General features: G+C 38.6%; 1 protein-coding gene across 5 annotated transcripts in view; it reads left to right on the top strand.

The window, feature by feature from the left end:
- The window catches only part of LOC134532951 (focadhesin), a 62,342-nt gene that overhangs the window by 24,971 nt on the left and 24,255 nt on the right, over positions 1-13,116 (top strand). For all 5 annotated transcript variants that reach the window (XM_063370027.1, XM_063370031.1, XM_063370028.1 and 2 more), the window contains 6 exons: positions 1,396-1,946; positions 6,279-6,502; positions 8,892-9,095; positions 10,632-10,772; positions 11,079-11,224; positions 12,605-13,041. In XM_063370027.1, coding sequence (XP_063226097.1) covers positions 1,396-1,946; positions 6,279-6,502; positions 8,892-9,095; positions 10,632-10,772; positions 11,079-11,224; positions 12,605-13,041 — 1,703 coding nt within the window. The remainder of the gene's footprint in view (positions 1-1,395; positions 1,947-6,278; positions 6,503-8,891; positions 9,096-10,631; positions 10,773-11,078; positions 11,225-12,604; positions 13,042-13,116) is intronic.

Below are 13,116 nucleotides of genomic sequence, written 5' to 3'. Positions count from 1 at the left end.
CCTCCAACCCATAACCTCCTAGACTAAAAGGAACTTGTAGAGCTAGCAAAAAAAGTCTTCTCTAGTCTGCACCTGACCTTTGAAGTAGGTTAATTTTTTAAGGTATGTATTAATTAAATTTAATGAATGTTACAAAATTTTCATATCTTCATTGAACTATGTTTGTGTTCCTGTATTTTTGAACACATAACGAGATACAACTTACATGGTTATGCTTTCTGACTCTTAAAGAAGTTATTTAATTTACAATAAACAAATTTGTATTAAAACCAACTATGAAAAAGCTGTATTGACACAGTTTGTTTGCTGATTTGTTGTATTTACTATTTACTGTTGTTGATTTAGCAGCCTAAGTCCTTTAATTTAAAAAAAATATTTGTAAATATTCAAATAATGAAAATAAATTATTCATAAATATAATTTAAAAATTATTTTACTAAACTTTTAAGGTGAATGTATGAGTATGGTTAGTGTATTGCATATATATACCAACAAACACTATGCAGACTTCTCTATTTAGCAGCTTACAAACTTTTAAAAGTTTAAAATTTTTAAACTATAAGTACAAATGGAGGATTTTTTTTAATAATATGTCTTGAAAGAAAATTCTCTGATAATGGAATAAAACCTCTCATGTATGGTCCCGTTCTCTTTCCTTTTGTCATTCAGTTTAATGCCTGCGAAGGGATGTAGGAGAGCACAGCTGAAGTGTGTGATAATGAAAATGAGAGAGGAAATAAGGGGAGGGAGAGAAATGCAGGTGGTTTGATTAATATTTTATCGTACCTTAACTTAATATCCGAGCTGTCACTTCGGGTGGTGTGCCAGAGTGCCATGCTCTATACACATACAGTGCCAACTGACGAGGTGAGGCTGGAGTTGGCTGGTAGTGGTCATAGAGATTGCATTGGAGGTGGTAGTCAGGGTTGGTCACCCGGGCCTAGTATCTCACTTTTCCGTCTGATACCACCGTGGCCAGGTAGGTTGGTGGATGTTGCTCAGTGCTTGACCCCTTGCATCTAAGTGTGCAGCTGTTTGTCTGCTTGCAGGTGCATGCAAGTTTGGGTCACTTGGTGACCTTTCATTTATCTCTCTAAGCTGCCTTGTATCCATTTTATATTTGTTACTGTGAAATTAATAGGTGTAAAACATTTGATAAGTAATATTACGTAACATGTAAAAACTTTTTCTAAAGTGGAATACATATACAGCTGTTTATTTGTATGAGGGAAAAGCAGAGGCATACAAAAAGTGACAACAATATGGGTAATGTCACTGAAATAGGGAGCATGAAATACCCTTGCAAGTTCAGTGTGTTAATAATCTCCTGCATTAGTTACATACACTTGAGGAGTGCCGGGTGTGTGTTGTATCCCTGCTGTGCCGTGTGTGCAGGTGGCACGATAGTGCAGAAGAAAACTTGCAATGCAGTTTCTGTGAAGATGCTGGTGTCAAACGCCCTGCAGTGGCTAATACACCCCTCGTGCCTGACGGGAGAGGCTCTGCAGCTCGCCAGCGACCTGATGCGCCTGGTGGAAGACTGCGTGTCCCAGGGCGGCCACACCGGCCGTCTGTGCGGCAACAAGGTGTTCTCGCACGTCAGGAACCTGGACCCGGCGGTCCACGCGGCGGCGGAGCTCTGCCGGCTGGCCGAGGCCTGGCAGGGGTCCCCCGAGCTGTTCCCGCCGTGGCTGGCGAGGGCGGGCCAGGCCCCGCCCCACTTCGTCCAGGGGCTGGTCGGACCGCTGTCGGCAGTGTTCCTGGGCGGCCTGAAGCAGGACGATGCCGCCAGGGAGAGCTACAGGTTCCTGCTGCAGCTCGTCGCCCGGGACAACGAACTGGCCTCCGGCATGCTGACGTTCGTACTCTACAAGCTGTCCGGCGAGACAGACCCGAGCATGCAGCTCGAACTGCTCCGGGGCCTACCTGCTACTGCTGTGCAGAAGGTAATTACTGCAGGATGCAGTTGCAGAAATTAATCATCGTATTTCTTGTGTAACACAAACTGTCTTCTCCTTTCATGAATGACATTAGGGTTATTTTTATTCAGAACAAAATACAAAAAAATTTACAGGTGTACTGCTTTTATTTGAAAATGTGTTTATGTAGCTTCTTTGAGGGCTTGAAAATTAAGATTGTAAGATGATATGTCTTGGGCAGAGATGTGAGACCTATCAATATAATTAAATGTAAAATTATTTTGTACTGGATAGAAATAACCAGTTGGTCAAAATGAAAAACTGCACTGTGAATAAAATATGCGGCAACTGACGATCATGTTTAAGAGGCCGTGTCACAAATTTGCGCTCCTATCTATATCAATGTTATTTTAAAAGGCAGTTTTTCTCAAAGTCTATAAGAGGTAGGGGCCGGAAATTTTGCCTACTGAAAGTATACAATACATTTAACATAACCGCTTTTTTCAAATTTAGTTATCATATCATATATTATTTCTGTGATGAAAATAATATTATCAATATTTTGATTTGTCCAGATACATTGAAATTTTGCTTATATTTATAATTATTTAGCAAAAACTGAAAACGCCATTGAAATGTATTGCACATTACCTTCCGATCAGTGTCTTCATGATCATGATGGGTTTATAAACCTGGGTGTAATCAAGTCTTTAACAATTACATGACAACATTTATACTTAATAATTTGGAGATATGCCTTTTCTATCCTCAGCCCCTGAGCTTTTACTATCTGGTCTGGCGACGGACCTGACACTCTTCAACCACCCCAGGGGTCTCCGATTGCACATCTTATCAAAAAAAAAAAAAGCTGTTCGTTCATTTGTTTTTGTGTTCGAGCGAAGGTTTACTTCTCCATAAGTGCCACAGACTTCACACATTTATGCCAAGGGAATATTCCGCTGATGTGACGCTATACGAATGTATTATTCGCGACCATACAACTTTTTTGTTTGTCATCGGGAAAATGACGCCGCAGTTTGATTTTTTGTGGTGATATAAAATAAATTTTCTTGCTAGGGAATGTTCATTTTGAATTGAGCATTTTTAAATGTCAGCGTAGAATATGCTTATCTGCCCATTTTGTTTCTTTCCATAATAATGAGTAAAGTTAACATTGTCATAGACATTTTATTATATTCGTTTGCCGTCCAAGTACAAATGTCACACTATATCGCACGTAATTCTATTTTTTACTAATTTGTTAGTTGTCATTTTATTTAAGTTATAAATAACAGTAATAAAAATTATTACTTAATAGTCCAGAATAGAGATTGAGTTATTTTTCATTTAATAGGAGTTTAAAATATGGTACTACATACATATTTATATTATCTTGTTGTCTTCTTTGTAACTTTACTGGAAGAATGGCATTTGGTATGTATGTTAACTCACAATGAAAATACTTCAGAAGTACTCAATTAACAGTGAACAACCTAGGGCCTATACTAATTTCATTATGTTCATGAAATATAATTGATATTACTAATAATGAACTGTATGTGTTTTGCGTAGAGATATCGTACGAACTGTATGTGGTACAGACCAACATTAGCTAAGACTCTGTAAATAAGTAATTTCAGTTAATGTGTAGAGAATATTAAAAGTTAGAAATAATGATATATATATAAAACAATGCAGAGTAATCAGCATAAAAATAGAAGTTGTTTTTACGTAGCGCCTACTGGAATGTATATTTTGTGTTGAATTATGTGGTATGATTAGTATTCTCTTATTGTAAGATGTGTTTTGTTAAAATCTTATAAAACATCACTTACTGTTGAAGGATTTTCATTTTTTTGTGATGATCTTACTTAAACAAGTTTTAATTATATTACACATGTATATTTTAAAAGCATTTTAATGTATACTTATAGAATTGTAATAGGCTTTATACGGACTCTCACGATGCATGTGAGCATCTATAATTAATAGAGACCGGAAAAATTCGCGGATTCATTCGGCGATAGGCTAGAAGTCAAATACATATACCTTTTAGATGATTTTGCTATTGGCTTACTGTTCATCTGGACGAATCTCAACCAATTATAAAACACCAACCAAAGAAGGATCGAATCACAGACAAACAAGCTGAGACGACTAACAAGTCAGCAGCAAATGAACTGCCGTTATTTGCCCGAGTGTACAGGGGAATGTGCAGTCTATCCTGAAGGCCGTCGAAACCGCGAATTTTTCCGGTCCCTAATCTACATCAATATTATGGCCGTTTCACAAGATCAAATATTTATTGAATTCAATCTGTTGCATTCATTGTACATGATTTTCGATATGTACATTGAATTCAATACAAATTGAAGATGTTACTCAACTAAGCTTATTCTTATTAACTTATAAGTATTTTGTTTGTTCAGTACATAAAAGTAAAAGATTCGTTATTATTTAAATAATGAGCATCTTTAAGCAATAACGTTTTCAAAATATTTACATAAACATAATGGAATATATTTTTTAAATACTTTATATCTACGATCACATCAACGGCAGTATTATGTAATCAATGAGGTAATGAAATATCCTGAAAGGATATTTTCTTCTCTGTAAAGTAAATTTGTAATGCAGCCCTCTTAATGTTAGTCTTGTGAGTTATTTCGTCTTCTAATATGCTACAGCAATGTATAAAATTAAGTTTTGTTAGTGTTTTAGTCTTGTGTAATGTGATAAATTCAATATTTTTTTTGTATGTTCGTATTCATAAAGGTAGGCTAGATATCGTATTAAGATAAATAGTAATATTTGTAAATTTAAATTCTTTGAAACAACGTCGATAAGAGGTTCACCTACCTCTGTTAAACTGTATGATGGTGCATTGTAAAAAATTAGGTAGTCTGACTTAAGTGAGATTGTATTTAGATTGTGTGTGATGCATATGCAATATCTAAGCATATGCATTTATGTTATTATCCTTTTAAAACGTTACATGATGAATTTCGTATACTTTTTAATGTCAACTAACATTATTTTTCACGGACTATTACATCCAGATAAAGAATAATTACCACATGTTTGAAGATTAATTGTATTCCGATACGTTTAAAGTATTAAAATTTTTAGTTTTAGTTTTAGATACGACTCATACTACATTTGTTAAAGTGAGGTTTCTTGATTCTGAATCCCTGCATCTGCAATTTCCTAGTGAGCCGCCGGTCAGATTGTCATCCTCTCAGATTGTCGAGGAACCAGATACATTTTTCGTCGAGTAAACTCGAGCTGTCAACCTTCCCACTAATCCTGTGATAAGGGTATAGTAGCTTTATCACGCGCTGCGGCTACAGTTCCTTCGGTTGAAAAAGCCACTAAATCTCACTGTTAAAAGAGAGAACTTCTAGAGCAGAATATTGGAAATAAACATTTACTGACACGGCCTCTTAAGGTAATTATCACAAACAATTGAACCAGTACAATATTGATAAACCTCAGGTATTTGAGCCAAATATGGATTAGTGTGTGATAGTTTCCATTCTCTTTCCACATTTTAGTGGAGGGACACATTCACTATCAAATATTTCAATAGCATTCCAAATACATTTACAGATAATATAAAAATGTTAAAAAATTCTAGACAGTCTCATGTGATTAAAATGCTTAACCTTTGAATCTATAGAAATGCAATGTTAGTGTTTAAACTTTGTTGCTGGGGAAGGATGAAAGGTGAATTGTGTGAAGCAGTATTGATGAAAAGCAGCAGTGGTGGAGGAAAAAGGAGACATCTGTGAAAACCCACCTGCGCATGTGAAAAATCAGGGTGGTGTCTCTTAAATATACAGTAACACTTCTTAGAAATTGTTTTGAAAAGTCACTTCATATGCCAGAAGTTTTCATAAGCCATCTGGTTTAATTGAGGTCCTCGTTTCCCACAACCCATACATTTTGCCAATGCTTCATTCTCAAAGTGTCACCCCTCAGCTTCTCTCTTGACCCTGATGTCGATGAGGCGTTAAGGCTCGGTGTCACGCGCAGTGTGGGTTCCTGTCATTACTATTGTCTACACGATTCTCCTGCAAAATGATCACGGTAAAAATTGCATTTTGTGTATCGTCTCAATTTTTGTCAGTTAAATTTACTAAAAATTATCTAATAGGGGTGAAACATCACTAACGTGTTCATAATTATACTTGCGTGACCTTTTACAGATAGTAAATATCTGGTGAGAAAATTTAAGATCAGCAAGAGAAAAAACACAAAAGGGTTATCAGAACAAATGTAGAGTTATTAGTGACGACGAGGAAACATGAGTGGGCGTGTGAGACGTTGACGGAGCCCTGGGCCACTTCGGTGTGGCAGGAGAACGTGTCGCTGGTGCTGCACACGCTGGAGACGGTCAGGTCGAAGCCGAGCCTGAAGGTGGTGATGGTGCACCTGTACCTGCGGCTGTGGCGGGCCGAGGGCCGCTGCTACCCCTACCTGCAGAAGCTGCTGCTGGAGCCGCCCCAGGAGGAGAAGGACGAGCGTAGCTGGGAGCTGGAGGTCGCCAAGGCGCTGGCCATCAGGGAGATATGCAGGACCAGGTGCACAGCCGCTGCCTCTCCTCACCATAAGTGGCGTAGCCAGGATTTGTGTATGGGGGGTGTTAAGAAGCATGCCCTCCCCCTCCCCCGTATTAAAGTGGGGGGGTCCAGGGGTCCTCCCCCGGGAAAATTTGGTTTTTAAGGTGTAAAATAGTGCTATTTTAGCAGTTTTTGGTACTTAAATTTAAATATTGTAATGGTAAAATTTTATTAATTTTAATATGAAATTTGTTTGAGTGATGAATAAGAAATTAATTGAAGATTTGGTGCTAAGGGGGGGGGGGGGGGTTGAACCCCTAACCCCCCCCCCCCCCCCCCCCTGGCTACGCCCCTGCTTACCATAGACTACTTTATTCCTAGCCCTTCATGCTGGTGTAAGGGCTGTTACTGTAAATTTATCTCGACAGCTCTCTTTCTATTTTTTGTGTTTCGTTACAAACTTTGGCATTAAATGTGGTGGTATCCAATAGCATGTGCAGATGTTCATTTTAATAATTAATTGTGTGGCATTTTATTGCCCGTGAAAAAAACACTCAGTAAATATTTAGTGACAAAGTTTCGTTCGAGTCATAAAGTGCAAGAGTGCTATTGAGATACATTTACAGGAATAGTCCTTAAATAACACTTATGATAAAGCAAATAAAATTAATGGAGAATTTCTGTATTTTTGAACGGTGTAATTAAGTCTTAAGTTGGCCTACAATTGTTTAAAGATTAATTTGTGGGGAATTTAATTTAACTCTTACATTTTCTTTATTGTTAATATTATTAGATATGGTGATATTTACAGCACTTTTGTAATAAAATATACTATAGACATTGAGTGCCTTTTGTACTCAGTGTTCAAATTACATCAGAGTAGGTTAAGGTAAAGTGAAAGAATTTTCATCACATGCATTTGTATTCTTGGCGTAAAATAATCATGTAGTACAAATTGATGTGGACAGGAAGAGCAAGCCTGGAATGCTCAAACATTTGTTTTATCCTTTTATGAAACACTCTGTAACGTTGCAAGACCCTGCCCTCCTAGCTAAATATTTTCTTTTAAACTTCTTTTTTGCATATGTAAATATTAATAAGTCAATGTTCTGTGAGTGGTGTATATGTTATGAAACAGTATAATCAGACATTATGAATATTAATATATGTTATTTGCTCGTACTACGTGTTTTAGAAAGGTATTTTGTATTTTAACAGACTTTTTAAATCATTACTATTTTTTATGTAATTATTCACAAAGAAGTCGCTGAACTAGATTTTTGCCTGTTTAGGCCTACTTTTTCAGGTTTTTTCTAAATGATTTTAATTTTGTAAAGTAATTTGTATTATAATTGCTGTTTGTAATGTTCATTAACGTGTGGAATGATTCTAGAACACGGGACTGTGTCTGGTGTGATGGTTAGAAAGAGAGGCATACGAGGCCTGTAAGTGTGAGTGAGAAAGAAACAGTGCTTCCCCGCCAACCGAGATAAAGACGGTAATTTCCCCACTGCGTGGGAACTGAGTGATAACTGCTGTCTCACGGTGTGGGAGAGAGAACGAGAATGGGAGTCCCCGATTTCGATGTGAAATTGAAAAGAGACAGATCAGGGGAAGCCCAGAGTTCTGTGTGTACAAGGTTTTTTCATGTATTGTAACTTGTTCTGTGATTGGCTTGTATCTGTAAGTGTGAATGAAGCGTGTGTGTGGTTGGTCGGTGAGGTCATGTGACTTATCCTCCCTGCGTGGAGGAGAAGGTGGCAAGACTCCACCAGTCGTCCGTCGAACGCTGCACAAGTAGATCGCGTTTGGTGGCTTCTCGCAAATTATGTAAAAGTATTTGAAGAGATAATTTAACGTTGGTGGTCAGGGCCATGCCAAGTATTAAATTAACCTAATTTTCTTTTTATTTCGTTCGGGCAGTATTTAGAAATTGCGGCCACCTTCGTCGGCATTTGGCTCGGGGCGAAATTCGTTTTCGCTGGGTGCGGTCATGTTTAAGGCCGCACTAATTTCGTGTACTTGCAGTAAAAGATTGCTGAAGGACGTTATTTTTTGTAAATTCACATCGCGCAAACTGTGGGCATTTTTCGACGGGCAGATGTACGTGTTGAACGAGTGAGTAAAACTGTGAAAATGATTGGATTTGTCTATGCATTCTAGTTTGAAAAATAAAACAACTAAAATTACAATCGGCGTTGAACATCTGTTTATTTTGTATGTAACGAACCTTTATAACTCCAAAGTGAATGTTCAAGTGAGTATTTTTTCTGGTTCTCGAGTTGGTGCACACAATTGTGGAAGACTTGTTGTAATTGTAATATGCTGTGTTTTATTTGTTAAAGCTGTTCATCCTTGTAATATATAAGATTATGTATTAGTGAAGTTTTGCTGTGATTTGTTGTTCCAGACCGGAACTTCACGGGGAGGAGCTGGTTTCCATGCTGTCGCAGGTTCTGAACAGGTGCGGCGGTGTGTGGGGGGCCGCTCCTTCCTCCATGGCCGTGGAGAGCATCACGGCGCTGTGCGGGGCAGGGATAGTCGACATTGCAACCACGTGGAGGGCCCTGGCCCCGAAGCTGGCCAGGGACAAGAGACCCCTCGTGTGTGTCAGGTCAGTGTGGCTTGTGGTGGTTGTGGTTGTGATTGTGAACTACCTTTCCTCCTACTGCTTGTCAACTAGGGTCAACAGATCATTTCAAATACTGCAACAAGAATAACTTTTCAGATGACTGATACAGTTATGGGTTCGATCCTGCCCATCTACAGTGGAGGTGTATTCCTTTCTAAGTGGTTTGACGAGGTGGTACCCAAAAATAACTGGGATTTCTTTATAAAAACATGTACTTTATTGTTTTTTTTTTTTTAAATACAACTTTAACTCCTTGAAGGTACTCTCCATTAGCAATAATGCACTTGTCCAAACGTTGATTCCATTGTTTGAAACTCCAATCAAATTCGTCCTGTATGATACCTGCTAGCACTGTTGTGACATTGCATTTTACGTAGACATCGGAGAAATGCTTTCCTTTCAAGTCCCTTTCAATCCTAGGGAACTGGAAGAGTCAGAATAGGTTGTGTGGGTCAAGGTAGTCCACTACGTTGAGGCCAAAAACTGGTGAACACTTAGAGCCGTGTGCGTGGGAGCAGTCATGATGCAGGAACCACTCACAGGAATCCCAAAAAGCTGGACGTTTTCGCGCAAACTTCTGTACAACCTTTTCATAGCTTGACAGACTGACTCAGGAGAGATCCTGCAACAGCTCCTACTGGCGAAAACTGGTGCTACAAATACATGATGCGCAACATTACGATTTCGGTTATTTTTGGGTCCACTCTCTTACATCCCCACAAAAATGCTGATGTAGTTTCTTGATATATACCATCCTCATTCCCTACCTTTGATGATGTCGGCCTTTAAGTGGCGTCAAGTTCTTGGAAGATCAGATAAATTAAAATAAACATTGGTTGTGCTAATTGTTTTAATAATGTTTGCTACATTTTCTCAAACTATTCGAACAGTTAATTTCGTTAAAATCATTTAAATAAGTTGATGAAGCTCTTATTTGCATATTCAAAACACAAAAAAAAAAGTAGGTTAACCTTCACTTACAAAGTGTGGATTTAAATGTTACTATAAAATTCTTAAAACAGGTTAAATTTTTTGTGGTGACATGTGCACTTGAAAATTAATGGATATACAACGAAGCAAAGAAAATAAACACTTATAATATATGTTACAAAGCTTTTAGTTTCTCAGAAGATCTCAAAATTCCAAACGTTTAATTGTAATACTAAAATTATATATCTTCAATGTATTCTAGAATTGTGCTTATTCGAATCACCCTCTTCATAACACTGTGACTTTTTTGCACTATCACAAATATATACAAATGGGTACTAGTTACAAATAAATTATGATATATAGCAGATAGGCTTCATTGCTTACCCAATATGTTGGTTTGGTATGATGAGTACATTAATTTTAAGTCTTGCTAATTCTACCTGCTTATAACATTTTTTCTCTCTTACCCCTGAAAGTTTGTTACTATTGGCAAAGCTGTGCTGTTCTGCAATGACATTGGTTGAACCATGTTGAATGGTTTTTAAGAAGTCAGGTTTTAATAATGTAACAACATTTGTGTTGCAGCCTATGCAAGTTTTTTGGTTCCATCCCAAGCATCAGAGGCTCAGGCCCAGAGTTTGTGAAACTTGTGAGTGAAGCAGTGGCTAAGTTGTGGGCTTACGTGTCCACTAGCAACAGCCTGGAGGTCATCGAGGCAGCACTCAAGTAAGATTTTTTTAAATAGAAAATTAGAGCTTTTTAGGTGTTAAAAACGGATGACTTATTGCCATTCATGCTGGCAATGATTTTTACTAACATTTGGCATAACTCATGATAGTAGATAGTAATAATTTCATAATTTATGAGTTCATATTGCCAAGGAGTTTGGAGCCTGTTATGTCCTTCTAATTATCAATATTTATACCTTTCTATGTTTTAACATGTAGCTCATAGTCCTGCGATTAATTTTATGTTACTCATAGAGTTGTTTCAGTGGTTGATACTTATTAAATGAAAAATCATATTTTTCAGGGCATTATCAAAATTTACCTTAGAAGATTTGACCTTGAAGGGTTTACCAGAATGTTACAGACGTGACTTAAAATTGCCTAGCGCGTATGCAAAAACTCCAGTTGACGCTGCTCGTAAACCTGAAGATGTGCTGCCTTATATTCCAGGTACGTGTATGTCTGTGATGAACTGATTTTTATGAGGGAAAGTCATTAAAGGAGCTGGCTACTCAATTTTTACACTTGAGTACTTGACGTTAATGTAACAAAAACTTGACCAAAGAAACCTGAGTGCTCTGTGCTTCTTCGAAGCTGAGATGTTGAGGTACTAATGTTTCCTGGCTTGGCGGCATTACATCATCGGTGGCTATCTTCACACTGTCAGTGATACGTGATATAACATTTCTACCATTCAGTGCATTCACAAGGTGCTGCACTGGGTTCATTGTTTCACTTTTAGAATGACTGTGTTTGATTTAGTTATTTTTTGTTTGTTTATTATTTGAAACCTATGATTACAGTGAAAATAAACATGGTCAATGTGCGTCCATACATGTTTGAGCCAGAAGACACCTGGACCAGCAGCAATTAGGCAAACAACATAAGCTGGTGTGAATGTGAAATGTAAATTGTAGGTAATGCCTAAACCGCAAGAAAATGTGTATTGCCACAAGAATGAACTTATTTCCAAACTTAGAGGGGCTGCTGTGTGCATTAACTCGCATTGTATCATTTCCCTGCATTATTTAAAATATAGATATTTTAAACACAACCAGGCATGCAATGATGTTACATGCTAAAACAAAATTTGTAAGACTAGAGCTAAGAAACATTCAAATTGGGTACTACGGTACAGACAGTTTGTATATTGGGGAAAAGCGCACAAAAAAGGAAACCACGCGCAACGCGCTATATGTTAAACACAAGAGAGACTGGCCCTGTACCATCAGTGACGTCACTCGCTGTAGCTTTCCATACTTTGCGCGCTTGAATATCAAGAACTATGTGTCACACAAAGCTCAGTTTTCTACTGCTACTATTTTTGCTACATTACTGAACTTTTGAACCTACTTACCTTTTTCGTTGCCAGCCCCTTTCAGTAAGTTCCAAAAAATAATATGATTTATCTTGTAGTAGTAGCATGTACTTTTCAAGAATGTTAATGGATGCATCATCATCCAGCTTTAATTTATTTATTTTATATTACTAGGTAGCATTCCCACGCATGCATCAATCAGTTTCAAAAGGGTAGTGGGGCTTAATGATTATACAATAGAATAACAGTGTGTCCTAATGTGGCTGAGACAGTAACCTAAAGAAGTTGGGGCTCTGATAAAATGTTGGAATTAGTGCATAAATATTGGTGGAGATTATGTTGAAAAGTATAAATAGTTTTTAAGTGTTTATCATTGTAAATTATGTTTCATTATCTTTCGTGACTTAATTACTTTCCCTCATGCAATACATCCATTAGTTTTTAAGGCTATTGAGTGAAAACGGAAGTCCTAGAGGGTAAGGATACAAGGGGCAGGAGCTGGCCTGCTCCAGGTGAGTGCTGGATCCAGCTGCTGGAGAACGTGAAGGAAGAGGCCCTGGATGTGGCCGGGGACACCCTAGCCTCGTGGCTGGCCGCGGAGCTGTCGGGCTACCACGGCGGCCTGTACCAGCTCTCGGGTCGCGGGGAGCCGAGCAGCTACGGCCACCTGCACCACCGCAGCGTGTGCCGGGCCATCGTGGACCACCTGCGCCGGGACCCGGGCAGTGTCCCGGGCTCGCTGGCTCGCCAGTGCCTACGGGTCGTCGCTCGCACCTTCGTCAAGCCCCTGCCGCCCCTCGACTGGGGGTTCCTGCAGGAGTTCCTGCGGCGGGAGGGGGAAGTACGCCGGCTCGCACAGGTCCTCGCCGCCAAGCAGGCCAAGATATCACCCTCCGCCAGGAGGCTCATGGAGAACCTGCTCACTTCCTTCCAACCAGCCAAAGAGAATGTGAGTGCAAGCAGAAACTGCTCATATCATTCTTAAAATAAGTGTGGTTTCTTAGATTTGAAAGCTTTTTACATT

This window comes from Bacillus rossius, chromosome 6, assembly GCF_032445375.1.
Source record: "Bacillus rossius redtenbacheri isolate Brsri chromosome 6, Brsri_v3, whole genome shotgun sequence".
Lineage (NCBI taxonomy): Eukaryota > Metazoa > Arthropoda > Insecta > Phasmatodea > Bacillidae > Bacillus > Bacillus rossius.
This window is presented reverse-complemented; position numbering and strand designations above follow the sequence as displayed.